Below are 13,237 nucleotides of genomic sequence, written 5' to 3' on the forward strand. Positions count from 1 at the left end.
ATCATTTTGGCATTGTCATTTAAGTTTTCGAAATCAAGTTCAAGTTTTACCATTGCTTCGTACATTTTTCTTCTATCGTCATTGTATTGAATATAATTATGATACATGAGCTGTTTGATTCCCAATTTTGTCCCCGATAACTTTGAATTCAAACTACATGCAACCTACACTGTAACCTGGGTATCATTTAATCTTGTGTATCTAGCACTAATTTCTTTCACATTCATTTAATATCAAATCTTTGTTTAAAAATTCATACAAATCATTTAAAAATCGTTTAAAATCATCTAATTTGTACTTGTGTCCAGTAATAAAGCTGACCATTCAATTTTGATAATGAGTGTCCAATTTACAAGCATTTAATTTTTCGCTCACTGTTCAAAAAGTAATCATTATACATCAATAATCGATTGGGTAATTGCTGTAATTATGAGACTGAGAGAATCTGACAAACAGAATATTACCGTACCGTTTAACTAAATAACGAACTTTGGTCAACTTACAATTTCTGTTAAATTCTGGTCTGCCACGGCAGTTGTTGCTATACCACTGCCAATCAACTCTCTATTTCCATTCCTCGTCAATCCAATTTCAATTGTGTGAGCTGATGAAACCGTAAATAGAGGATGATCCGTTCCTTTGACAACAAGTCTGAACTTCATAGTATTCTTTGTGTCGTTGAGAGAAACGTTTAAATAACCCCAATCTCCAACATTCGTGACAACGCCCAGGTCCAGAATGGCCTCGTTCTTTGCGCTATTATCGCCACTCAATGTGACATACTCTGCGACTTTATCTTTGTCCACACAGGGAAGGTTTTCTCCGGAACTCACAAATACTAATGCACATAAATTCAAAATGGATTTCCCGTTATTTTCGGGTGATTTGAAATCTAATTTAAAATCGCTGGTACCAATCGGCATAAGAAATTCTATATCAATTTGGGCAGCATTTTTAACAGAAACATCAACAGGTGCAGGAGGGGTAATAGTTATACTGGGAAGGGGGATCTGAAATTAAAGTTACAACAACAAAGATTACCACCTAAAATTAATTTGGTTAAATGAAATGAAATGGGGTTTAACGACCTACTGTTCCACTCCTAAACTGGGCTAATGAAGACGGACATATGCCATACAGTGTGCTGAGGGAAATTTTGCCCAGGCAGAGGCACTATGGCCTACTCTTATATCAATTTCAACTGCCACAGAATCTTTTACGTGCACGCCAATGTATACACAGGACCTCAGCTTTTTGTACCATCCAAACGATTAGACAGCCGTCCTTGTCAGGCCCTCCATCCTGCACCATGGACAAAGGGAAACCATGTCAGAAAATACCAATGAACTTTCTCAACCAATGCAGGGATCAAATATGTGACCTACAGGCTAGCTAGCCAGCGTCTGCTTACCCTTTTAGTCACCATAGCTCCTGTTCTGCTCCGAACTGGGCTAATGAAGACGGGCATACGCCATACAGTGTGCTATGAGGGAAATTTTGGACGGGCAGCGGGCCAATGTGTACATGAGACCTCGTTTTTTTAGTCCCATCCGCACAACTAGACAGCTGTCCTTGTCAGGCCCTCAGTCCTGCATCACTGACAAGGGGGAACCACACCAGAAAATCTGGATGAACTTTCTAGGCCAATGCAGGGATCGAACACCCCCCGACCTCCAGGCTAGCGAGCCAGCGTCTTACCCACTTAGCCACTGTGATTCCCCCATTTCATTTGAAACCGAAAACAGCACTTAAAACTTTTAATCAAACTGATTCTGCTAAATATTGTGAAATGAAATGTAAAATTTGTATAGTGTTTGCCTAATAATGCAATCAAAATAATACTCCACATTAACCCCAATTCAACAATTTACTTAGTCTCTGTCACTCAGACCTTCCCTAGTCTTCAACGTACGGAGAATCTGGGACCGTTGTCAATATTTGACAAAAAGTTTCATTGTCCGTGCATTTTTTATGTGGTTGATTATCCAGTATATTGACCAAGTCAAATAAGAGTTGCACCCCTTCCCAAAATAAATCCCATAATTCATGCATTATTATAAACAAACATGAACTGCGGCGCCGAATTAGGATTAATTAAAATCCCCCAAAGATATGGCCCATAAAGAGAGAAATTTTACAATAAAAAAATTAAGAGGGTTGGATATTGAACTAGCAATTAATGCAAATGAATTTCTGATATGTCAATTCTTAAATTAATTTCATGGGCGTTGACATCTTATTTTAAGACTAGTTACCTCCCTTAGACTTTGATCATGATAATACAAAAGACTGGATAATCTAGCCAATGAACTATTATTCTCAAATGTTGACAACCCATCCTTACTAATATTCGTAGAATATTTGTATGGATGATAGAGACTACAATTATCTTTGACTTCAATATTATTAATATGCATGCAATGATGGGAGGAAGGGGGCGGGTCAACAGGGATGATTTTCTGAAGCATAGATCATAAAGTCTGACATTGGATGATTTTCTGACACATTAACTCTAGATCTTAAAGACTATCATTGACTCAAGTACAGTGGTTTTCGATGGATGTGACAAGACATAATGACACCTCACTAATATCGTGGGTTTCGTCAGTTCCCACCAAGGCAAATACTCGAGCGAATTATTGAAATACAGTTATGTCATGTGACTCCCGAAATAACTTGTGTTGGGTGGATGTTAATAATCTCTCTCTCTTGTCAATCCTTGACTGGTGGGACCAGGCCTAAAAAAATCCCAAAGTTCTTTTTTGCCTATGCCCAAATTCCGAACACTGAGCATTTTAATCTAAAATCAACAAAGACAAGGACAGATTTAGAATCACAGAATCTATACTCACTAAACCAAGGGCCTTTGCAACTATTGTCACTTCATACTGCCCACACCATATCTGATCGGAGCCAAGTTCTAGAGCTGCACCAATCCAATTATTCCCGCCGAGCACGGCATCCTCCCAGACCTTTACCACAATCTCAATTGTAATGTGATTTAGGACCTGGGAATCGTTTCCGTCTCGTATGCCTGCAAACAAATAGAATCTACTTTTCATAAAATACTTCCACAATAAAAAATAAAAAATAAGTCGATTTATGGTGCTGCAGTGTCAATGAAATGAAATGAAATGGTGTTGTTTACTGGAAGTTAATATCAACAAACCCTACCTTTATTAGTTACGACACCAATGTCCAGATGACCTCGAGCATTTCCTTTAGGTTGGCCGTCTGCATGAAGAGTGGAAGGTACAGTCGTATAGTCAAAACCACAGGAGTAGTGTTCTCCGACACCTTGAATCTGAACACCACAGATTGTCATCACACTTGTATCATTCATTGGAGCAAAAGCGTCGAATCCAAGTCCAATTGATGGAGTCTTTATCGTCATGTCAACGGTAAAGATGGCCGAACTCCCAGCTTCCATTTGAGTTGGACCAGTGAATTTAAACACAGGTTTATTATTGGCATAGTCATAAGGCTAAAATAGAACAAAAGACAATTTAATAAGGCATTTGTCACCAGGGGCGCTGAAACTGCGCAAGGGCCAGGCTACCAAAAATAAGGGGGGGGTGGCCTCTTCGCCCGGCCTCTAGAAAATTTTGAAATTTGTCAATTCCGAGAATGCTGTTTAGAGCGCCTCTATAGCATTCCAAATTCCAACATAAAACCCATTAAAATACATGATAATGAAAGCGACAAAAGCCGGATTATTCAAAATTTTCGTATCATGAACAATTCATCTCATAAAAAATTCTTTTTAATTTGACATTCAATACACCAATCTTCATCAAGAAAATAGAATAAGCTTTTTGAACGAGACAGCAGATTTAGAGACACGATTCTTGCAAGAGCTCATATTCAGGAGCAAGTGTTGACAAGACACTATAACAAGACTATAATCTAAATCACTTGCCTTTATCATCTCATGAACTCGATTAACCACTTATAGACATCTGGCCAAGGCATGCACTGATAGCTGATAATGAGAGTACGAGAGTCGGTTTGCGACCGACCAGAGAGTAATTACATATCTATCATTTAAAAATGAAAAGACTAGTAAAAAGGTTGAAAACTTTCATCATTAGGGCATGGGTATACATGTATACCCCAGAAAAGGGCAGGGTACCATTTGTATACCCTAGTACCCGGCACCCCTGATTGTCACACACACACACATTGTCAGGAACAAATAAGTCATTTGTGAGGCAAAGTTGTAAATATAACATAAGCTTACATCTGGTGTCGGTCCAGGACTAACTGAGGCTTGACCAATCCAGACTTCATTTTCATCATTGAATTCAGCACCGGCACTAATCCAATAAGTAGTGGATTGCACTGTGTTATCGTTGTGAATCATAACAGCTTCATATGTAATGACTATGTCATGTTCGGCGTTATTTGCATCACTGTTGGTGACATTACCAAAGTCAATTACAGCCCAATCATACTGAAATTAGAAGACGAAAAAATTAAATGAAAAGAACCATGACTTGAGAGAGAGAGAGAGAGAGAGAGAGCGAGAGAGAGAGAGAGAGAGAGAGAGAGAGAGAAACCAGGTCTTTTTGGGACTAACATATATTTCAATTTTATTTCAGTGGGAGGAAACCGGAGAACCCAGAGGAAACCCACGAGGTTGGACAGGTGACCCTACTGCTTGTCAGGTACATCCGGAGAATCAAAACTACGCCAGTTGACTCAATGACAGACCTTATGATGCAGCGCACACACGCTAACCATTCAGCCATCCACCCCCACCCCACCCACACACCCACATTAATAGCACTAATACCCACCCATAAAATCATGACTTACAAAGATTGAATTATTCTTGGACTCCAACTTAATGTCTCCTGCTCCAGTATAGGCCAGATTGTCGCCAACCCTCTCCACTTTAACGTTACAGAGCATCATGACAATGGTGTTGTTGTCAGGGGTAAACAACTCTACAAGCATATCTGTTGTCCCAGCCGGAAACTGAATCGTTAGTTTGAATTGGATGCGGTGCCCTACATAAATATCGGTAATGGCAGTAAGCTTTTGAAGATCAAAGGTCATGTTGGATGGAGTGTCTGTTGCTGCCTAGAAAACAAAAAAAGTTTACCCATAATTTAAACACCATTTTCAGAATTATGAAAGTTATAGTATGAGATGTATTACATAGAAGTGTCAATGACTGATGGAATGAATGACAATGACTCCAAGATCTTAATTTGTAATGGACAATGACTCTAGAGTCTAGATCTAATTTATGGTAGACAATGACTGTATATCTAATTTACAGTAGACAATGATCCTAGATCTAATTTACAGTATTCATGATGGCAGTAGACAATGATTCTAGATCTAATTCATGATGTACAATGACTCCAGATCTAATTTATGATGGACAATGACTCTAGATCTAATTTATGATGTATACTGGCCCTAGATCTAATTCATGATGTACAATGATTCCAGATCTAATTTATGATGGACAATGACTCTAGATCTAATTTACAATAGACAATGACTCTAGATATAATTTACCACAGACAATGGATCAAATGTTAGTTAATTTTGATAAAGAAACAATTTTAAATTTCAACTCAAAACATTCTTGTTTAAAAAACCCTGATCTGTAAATAATTAGTGAATATCACAACCACCATCACCTTAGAAACTGTTTTTTCACAATTAATGCGCTTAATAAATGACAATATTATTATGACTCGAGACAATGGCTATTATTATTACAATCTGATTAAAATACAGATCTATATTTCGTTTCGTTTTTTTATACTTTCGATGGCCTACACTACATGAAGATCTGACAAGTTATAGCGATAGGTCACGTCAGGGGTCAAAAGACTGACTTATGACCCTATGATGTCAGACATTTGATTAACCAATCAGCATTGATGTTACTAGTGGATTACCCACAGTTCCGTGCAAAACATGCCTAAAGCTCACCGTAACAGACCGTTTCATTGGCTTATCCCCGACACCATTCAGAACACGAGTTAAATAACAACTCTTCCAGATCCAAGTGTAGTAAAGACAAATAAAACGAAATTTTGAACTATAAAAACGAATGAAATAGGATCTGTGTTTTAACCAGATTGTGATTACTACTTACTCTCTTTACTCGGCGGTGTTTGTCTTCATGAAAATCAGCACCTTCATATCCTTGATAAGCTTCCTGGGTGTAAAGATTGGATGAATCCCTTTTAACAATTATTTCAAGGGTCATCTTGTCCATGGCATCCTTAACAAACATATTTTTGGCCAACAAAACAAGATGATACCTGTCAGTAGTGATGTCAAGAAGTTGCTTGCCATTTAAACGAACAATACCAAGTTCTGGATCAACTGAGAAAAGGTCTTCTTCATTCCCCGAAAAAATACTGTATTCAATCTGTCCACAGGGACATGGTACACCATCTGTACAAGTGTCATTTAAATCAGGATCGTCAGCTATAGCGACATAAATTAACTCATTTTCTTTGTAATTTGTTTCCAATGAAACTGATTGTTTCTTTTGTTCAAATATCGGTGCTTTGTTAGCTGGAAAAAAAAAAAAAAAAAAAAAAGAAAATAAAAATAGAGTGAGAAAAGGGGATTAACATCCAGTTGACACAAACTGATCATTTCAAGAGTAACATGGTTCAATTTTATTTCAATAAATCTCTTGCACGCAGGGATCTTGTGTAAGAGGAAACCGGAGAAAACCCATGAGGTTGGCTAGGCAACCTTACTCCTTGTTACATACAAACAGGGAATCGAAAAAATGTCACTTGATTCAATGACAGACCCATCCTCTGTATCCCAGTGGGTCCATTCCGTTCTACTCCACTAACCCCTGGGTTAATCTATGGGGAAGACACGTTTTCAAATTATTCGCCCTTGATGATTGCGCTATTTTTATCGACCAATCCCATGCATCGTTAATTGAAAAGGAAGTTGGCAAAAGTAAGTAATTCTCATCGGACAAGTTTAGTTGTAAGCCTAAATGAGAGAAGTTCAAATTATTCTAAATGCGTACTTACTAACAACAAATATTATATAATATGACGACCGGACTAAATTGCCAAGTATAAGTTCAATAATAATAAACATAACAGAATGAAACATTTCAGATAAAGAACGAATAGTAATAATAATAACAAAAGTCAAACATATAGATGTTATACATATTTGAAATCAGCGAAACATACTACATATTTTGATAATACAATTAATTATAGATGATTTAGAAATATATACATTATTTACATAAATCATTCACTAAATGGACATGAATTTGGTTATTACCCTTATAAAATCAAACGCGAAACGACTGGTTTGTAAACTGTTTCTTGATTGGTTCGTAGACCTCATCTACAATCAAGGCCAGGGCAGATAATTTGAAATCGTGGAAACCCTATGGATTAACAAAGGGTATAGTGGAGTAGAACGGAATGAAAACACTGGGGATACCGAGGATGTGACAGACCTTCTGATCTAATTTGCACATGTTAAATCATTCAGCCAAGCAAACCCCCCAAACCAATAAAAATGACCTATTAATAGGTGACAACAACCAGTATGGGGATTGAGGGCTAAGTGAAATGAAATGAAATAAAATGGGGTTTAACGTCCTACTGTTCTGCTCCTAAACTGAGCTAATGAAGACGGGCATACGCCATACAGTGTGCTATGAGGGAAATTTTGCCCGGGCAGCGGCACTATCGCCTACTCTTATATCGAATTCCAACTGCCAAGGGATCTTTTACGTGCATTCTAATGTATACACGGGACCTCGGTTTTTCGTCTCATCCAAAAGACTAGATTGAGGGCTAAGAGAAAACAAAATTATATTAAAATCGAAACTATGCCACTTGACTCAAGAGAGAGAAATAGAGAAATTGGGTTTAACGTCCACTCGACACAAACTAGGTCATTTCAGGACTAACATATGGTTTAATTTTATTTCAATAATTCGCTTGTGCGCAGGGGTCTTTAGCAGTGGGAGGAAACCGGAGGACCCGGAGAAAACCCACAAGGTTGGACAGGCAACCCTACTCCTTGTCATGTACAACCGGGGATTCAAAACCACGCCAGTTGACTCAATGACAGACCGTATGATACAGCGCGCGCATGCTAACCACTCGGCCATCCAACCCCCCTTAATTAAGAAAACAAAATCATCCATCAACAGTACATGTATATAATCTCCCGACTCAGATTCAACCAGATTATAAAGAGGCCCATCAAAATAATTCTGTGAAAAATATAGGTGGTACTGGCTGGTTTCGACCATATACTATATCGTCCGCAGTGAACATTGAAAGTTAACACATTTTCAATTCATCATTTCTTTGAAAATACTGAATGAAATGAAATGAAATGAAATGAGGTTTAACGTCCTACTGTTCTGCTCCAACTGGGCTAATAAAGACGGGCATACACCATACAGTGTGCTATGAGGGAAATTTTGCCCAGACAGCAGCACTGTGGCCTACTCTTATATCGATTTCTAACTGTCAAGGGATCTTTTATGTGCACGCCAATGTGTACACAGGACCTTGGTTTTTCATCCCATCCGAACGACTATACATTAACTCTTGCCAGACCATCCATCTTACACCACTGACAAGGGGAAACCATGCCAGCAAATTGCCACAAACTTTTTCAGCCAATGCAGGGATCGAACACGGAACCTCCTGGTTAACGAGTCAACGTTCTACCCACAAATACTGAATGGAAATGAACCATTTATGTACTAATATTCCTTTTAGGACAGAGAGAGAGAGAAATGGGGTTTAACATCCACTCAATGCAAACTAGGTCATTTTGGGACTAACATATGGTTCAATTTTATTTTCATAATTCGCTTGCGCGTAGGGGTCTTTAGCACTGGGAGGAAACCAGAGGACCCGGAGAAAACCCACAAGGTTGGACAGGCGACCCTACTCCTTGTCACGTACAACCTGGGAATCCAAACCACGCGCATGTGCTAACCATTCAGCCATCCAACCCCCCATTCCTTTTAGGGATCAAACTTTCAGTTCTACAATATTCAAAACCGCTCAAATGAAGATCGCAGATTTTAAATCAATCCTTTTTAACTGACCTTTTTGGTCACATGATGTTCCTCTCCAACATGGCAAACATTTGCATTCGCCTGATTCATTTTCTTTACCATTCTGACATCTGAAATTATAATACAAAACAAATTATAAAATCTTAATTATAATCCAAACACAAAGCAAAGTATCCCAAACAGATTATAGGGAAATGAAATGAAATGGGGTTTAACATATCCTTCTGCTCCTAAACTGGGCTAATGAAGACGGGCATACGCCATACAGTGTGCTATGAGGGAAATTTTGCCCAGGCAGTGGCGCTACGGCCTACTCTTATATCGAATTCCAACTGTCAAGGGATCTTTTACGTGCACGCCAATGTGTACACGGGACCTTGGTTTTTTGTCCCATCCGAAATGACTAGACAGCTGTCCTTGTCAGGCCCTCAGATTATAGGGCCTAATCCAAAGTACTTATAGCACCTGGCACCGCCCTAGCCTACTCCCCATCAAAATGTGTAACAGTTCCACAAGATTGGCCAACACCAGCACCAGAATGATAAATGGACCAGAATTAAGCACAGGAAGACACTACTGTATTCCTGCTGGAATCTTTTTAGTTTTGTCCTGTGTCATAATTAACCGCAAATATCCACTTGTAAACGTGGTACTTGCGTCTGGCAATAAATTTCGTCTATTTAAACAATTTGCTCAACAGCTTTCTTCTTGTCCACCAAGATGCTAAAGAAAGCCTTTCGTGAAACGCCTATCATGAAACAATTGTCTGTGTGCATTGGACATCGACAGTGTGTTCTGAGTTCCGATCCTGCACTTAATTAGGACACGGACCACGAGAAGAAGCGCAACTCTAGGTGCTTATTTCATAACGCCTCTTGTTAGAACTTTTAAAACGGTTTTCGACAGTGACGAATATTGGTATAGACTAGTGGTTCTCAACCTATTTTTGCCAACGCGTCACTTTGAAGCACATGAATTAATAGGCTAATAGCGGCACACCTTGCAAAATATATGTGAAAAAAAATTGAGTTTTGCAAAATAAAATGCTGATAAGTCAGACGGCATACAGACTAGTCATAGTCACACAAAATGACTCGAACTAAATAAAGAAAAACACAGGCATGAACTCAAGTAAATACTCAATTAGGATCACATGTTTTTTCGCATTTTCTGAGTGTGCCGTGCAAAATTTCACGGCACACTTAGGAAGTTCTCGCGGCACACTGGTTGAGAGCCACTGGTATAGACTAGACTATAGAGTGAGAAATAAAAAAAACGAGAACGAAAATAAATACGAAACGAAGTACCGGTATTTATAATAGGCTTACAGTTATACATAAGGGGAGGGGGGGGAATAAGAGAGAGAGAGAGGGAGAGAGGGACCTTATGATACAACGCACACGCGCTACCCCCCCCCCCCCCCCCAATGTATAAATGCCTGAAACCACTTAGCGATGTAGAAAGGTAACACCAGATCAAGAGGTAAATATTTATTTCCAAAACCATGTTGCTGGATAAACAAATTTATCCGTTTATTTTCTCTTTATATGCTTATTAGTGAAGATTAAATATATGTAGACCTCTTTTACCACGAAAATTAGACCAAAACAATTTCTTTTAACAATTTCCGGTGAAAATCGCGATTTAAGGTGCTGAATCGACAAAAATAATCACAAAATGCGTGAATATGTGGACTTTCATCGTCAATATTCAATATTATAATAGTTAGTTAAATCACAATTTTCAGAGTGATATTCCGTTAAAAAAAAACCTCCATACTAACCTACGCCTTTAAATGTTCAATTACTAATAACATTTTAAGTGACTTGTAAATGCCTTATTACCCATTCCCAGCCACCCCCCCCTCCCTGCAAAAAGTTTTGACTCCCCCCCCCCCCGACCCGTGATAACATTGTCGACCATAAAAACAATAGATATACATTGTCCGTCAATTTTACAGCAGCCCCTGAGAACACTTCTCGCCCCCCCCCCCCTCGTTGCTCTGTGCTAGTTACGGCCCTGCTCATTCCAATTTAAATATTCAAATACCCATCTTGTTTTCCATGTCCTTACATATACCCTTTTAAAATACTCATTACATTTATAATGTACCATTACTCACTACATTTATAATATCCCATTACTCATTCCTGTTTAGATGTTCAATTACTCATTCCTTCACCCATTCCTTTTTAAATGTTCAATTACTCATTATATTTTAAATGTTCAATTACTCATTATATTTTAAATGTTCAATCACTCATTACATTTATAATACCCCATTACTCATTATATTTTAAGTGTCCCATTACCCATCCCTTTTAAAGGTTCAATTACTCATTCCTTTTTAAATGTCCCATTACTCATTCGTTTTTAAACGTTCCATTATACCTATCCTTTTTAAATGTTCAATTACTCATTACATTTTAAATTACTCATTACATTTATAATGCCCCATAACTCATTATAATTTAAATGTCCCATAACTCATTCGTTTTTAAACGTTCCATTATACCTATTCTTTCTAAATATTCAATTACTCATCACATTTTAAATTACTCATTACATTTATTATGCCTCATAACTCATTATATTTTAAATGTCCCATTACCCATTCCCTTTTAAATGCCCCATAACTCATTTGTGATAACATAAAAAAAACCCGGGTTGTTATGGCAATAACATAAAAACTGTGTTCATAATGTGATCTTACCTTATAGATTCTGTCCCTGAAAAAAAAAAAAAAAAATCTCATTATTTCAAATACATTTGTTATTACGCAAAGAAAATAATATCATAGTACAATTAGTTGATAACAAATAACTATTAACAAAATTGCAGCGAGAATATTATAAGATTGACGTTTGTTTTGTCAAGGAATTAAGTCTTAGAGAATTGTGTGAGACAATGACGGAACCCGCGAACACGATATTGTGATTATCAATACATTACACTCAACAAACATTTAAACATAGGAGATATCCAATATTCCTTCTGGAAATAATATTGATATTTTTATCGATATTTCTTCCTTTTATTTCATTTCTGAAGCAGTTGAAAGTCGAAGGATTTATATCAAGGAGAGAGAGAGAGAGAGAGAGAGAGAGAGAGAGAGAGATGGGGTTTAACGTCCACTCGACACAAACTAGGTCATTTCGGGACTAACATATGGTTTAATTTTATTTCAATAATTCGCTTGCGCATAGGGGCTTTAGCAGTGGGAGGAAACCGGAGGACCCAGAGAAAACCCACGAGGTTGGACAGGCGACCCTACTCCTTGTCACGTACAACCGTGGATTCGAAACCATTCGGCCATCCAACCCCCCTTATATCAAGGAATCTGAGCAGGAGTGGGCCCCGGGTGGAGACAACCTCAAGTTTGGCAAGAGGTCTGAAAGTTTACCCGATAATTTAATAAAATAAGACGATTTGAGACAATATTTATGTCCATTTAGGTGCATGTGTAGGATTAGATTGGAGCGATGCCAAAACGGCGGCAATGTGCCCACCCCACCCCTAATATGAGTTGGATTATTTACATCCGAAAGAAGATTTAAACATGGTTGATCTTTTTAACTGGGCGTATTTTTATTTTGTTTTATGGCTGTTATTATCTACCGTAAACATACAGAAGTGGCATTTTGGCGATTGAGGAACACAGAACACAATTTTTACCGTAAACATATCTATAGAAGTGGCATTTAGCGATTGAGGAACACAGAACACAATTTTTACCGTAAACATATAGGAACAAAGAACACAATTTTTATGGGTAATATAAGTATACTTATACTTAATCAACTTTAATCTATTTATATTGTATACCAGATTTAAAAAGCAATCCCTTTGTTTCCAATACATAGATCGATCTTTGATTCCAATCAATAAAATGCCTATTGTTTTCTCTAACGGAAACCGGAATTAATGTCCATCTTCATTGCTCCGTGAGAAGCTCGATTAAAGATACATTATGTAAGATTTAGATAAAGAGCTAGCCATTCTTGCTATAATAGTTCAAAAACAGATAATGTAAAATGAATAATTTGAAATTTTGAAGATTTGACAAGACGTGTGCAATAATTTCAACCACCGTACTGGTTGTTCGAAGCTTAAATCAAAATATATCTGAACAGTTCTAATCTATTTAATATCGGAGAAATCCGGTGCCAT

At 37.8% G+C, this 13,237-nt stretch overlaps 1 protein-coding gene across 1 annotated transcript in view; it reads right to left on the reverse strand.

The window, feature by feature from the left end:
- LOC126827499 (uncharacterized) overlaps positions 1-13,237 on the reverse strand; it is a 50,956-nt gene that overhangs the window by 24,609 nt on the left and 13,110 nt on the right. Inside the window, exons 2-8 of the mRNA XM_056102322.1 lie at positions 9,098-9,177; positions 6,122-6,549; positions 4,819-5,085; positions 4,241-4,453; positions 3,175-3,484; positions 2,853-3,034; positions 504-1,010 (exon numbers count right to left, since the gene is read on the reverse strand). Of these exons, the coding sequence (XP_055958297.1) occupies positions 504-1,010; positions 2,853-3,034; positions 3,175-3,484; positions 4,241-4,453; positions 4,819-5,085; positions 6,122-6,549; positions 9,098-9,177 (1,987 nt within the window). The remainder of the gene's footprint in view (positions 1-503; positions 1,011-2,852; positions 3,035-3,174; positions 3,485-4,240; positions 4,454-4,818; positions 5,086-6,121; positions 6,550-9,097; positions 9,178-13,237) is intronic.

Source organism: Patella vulgata, chromosome 7, assembly GCF_932274485.2.
Source record: "Patella vulgata chromosome 7, xgPatVulg1.2, whole genome shotgun sequence".
In the NCBI taxonomy this organism is placed as follows: Eukaryota; Metazoa; Mollusca; class Gastropoda; family Patellidae; genus Patella; species Patella vulgata.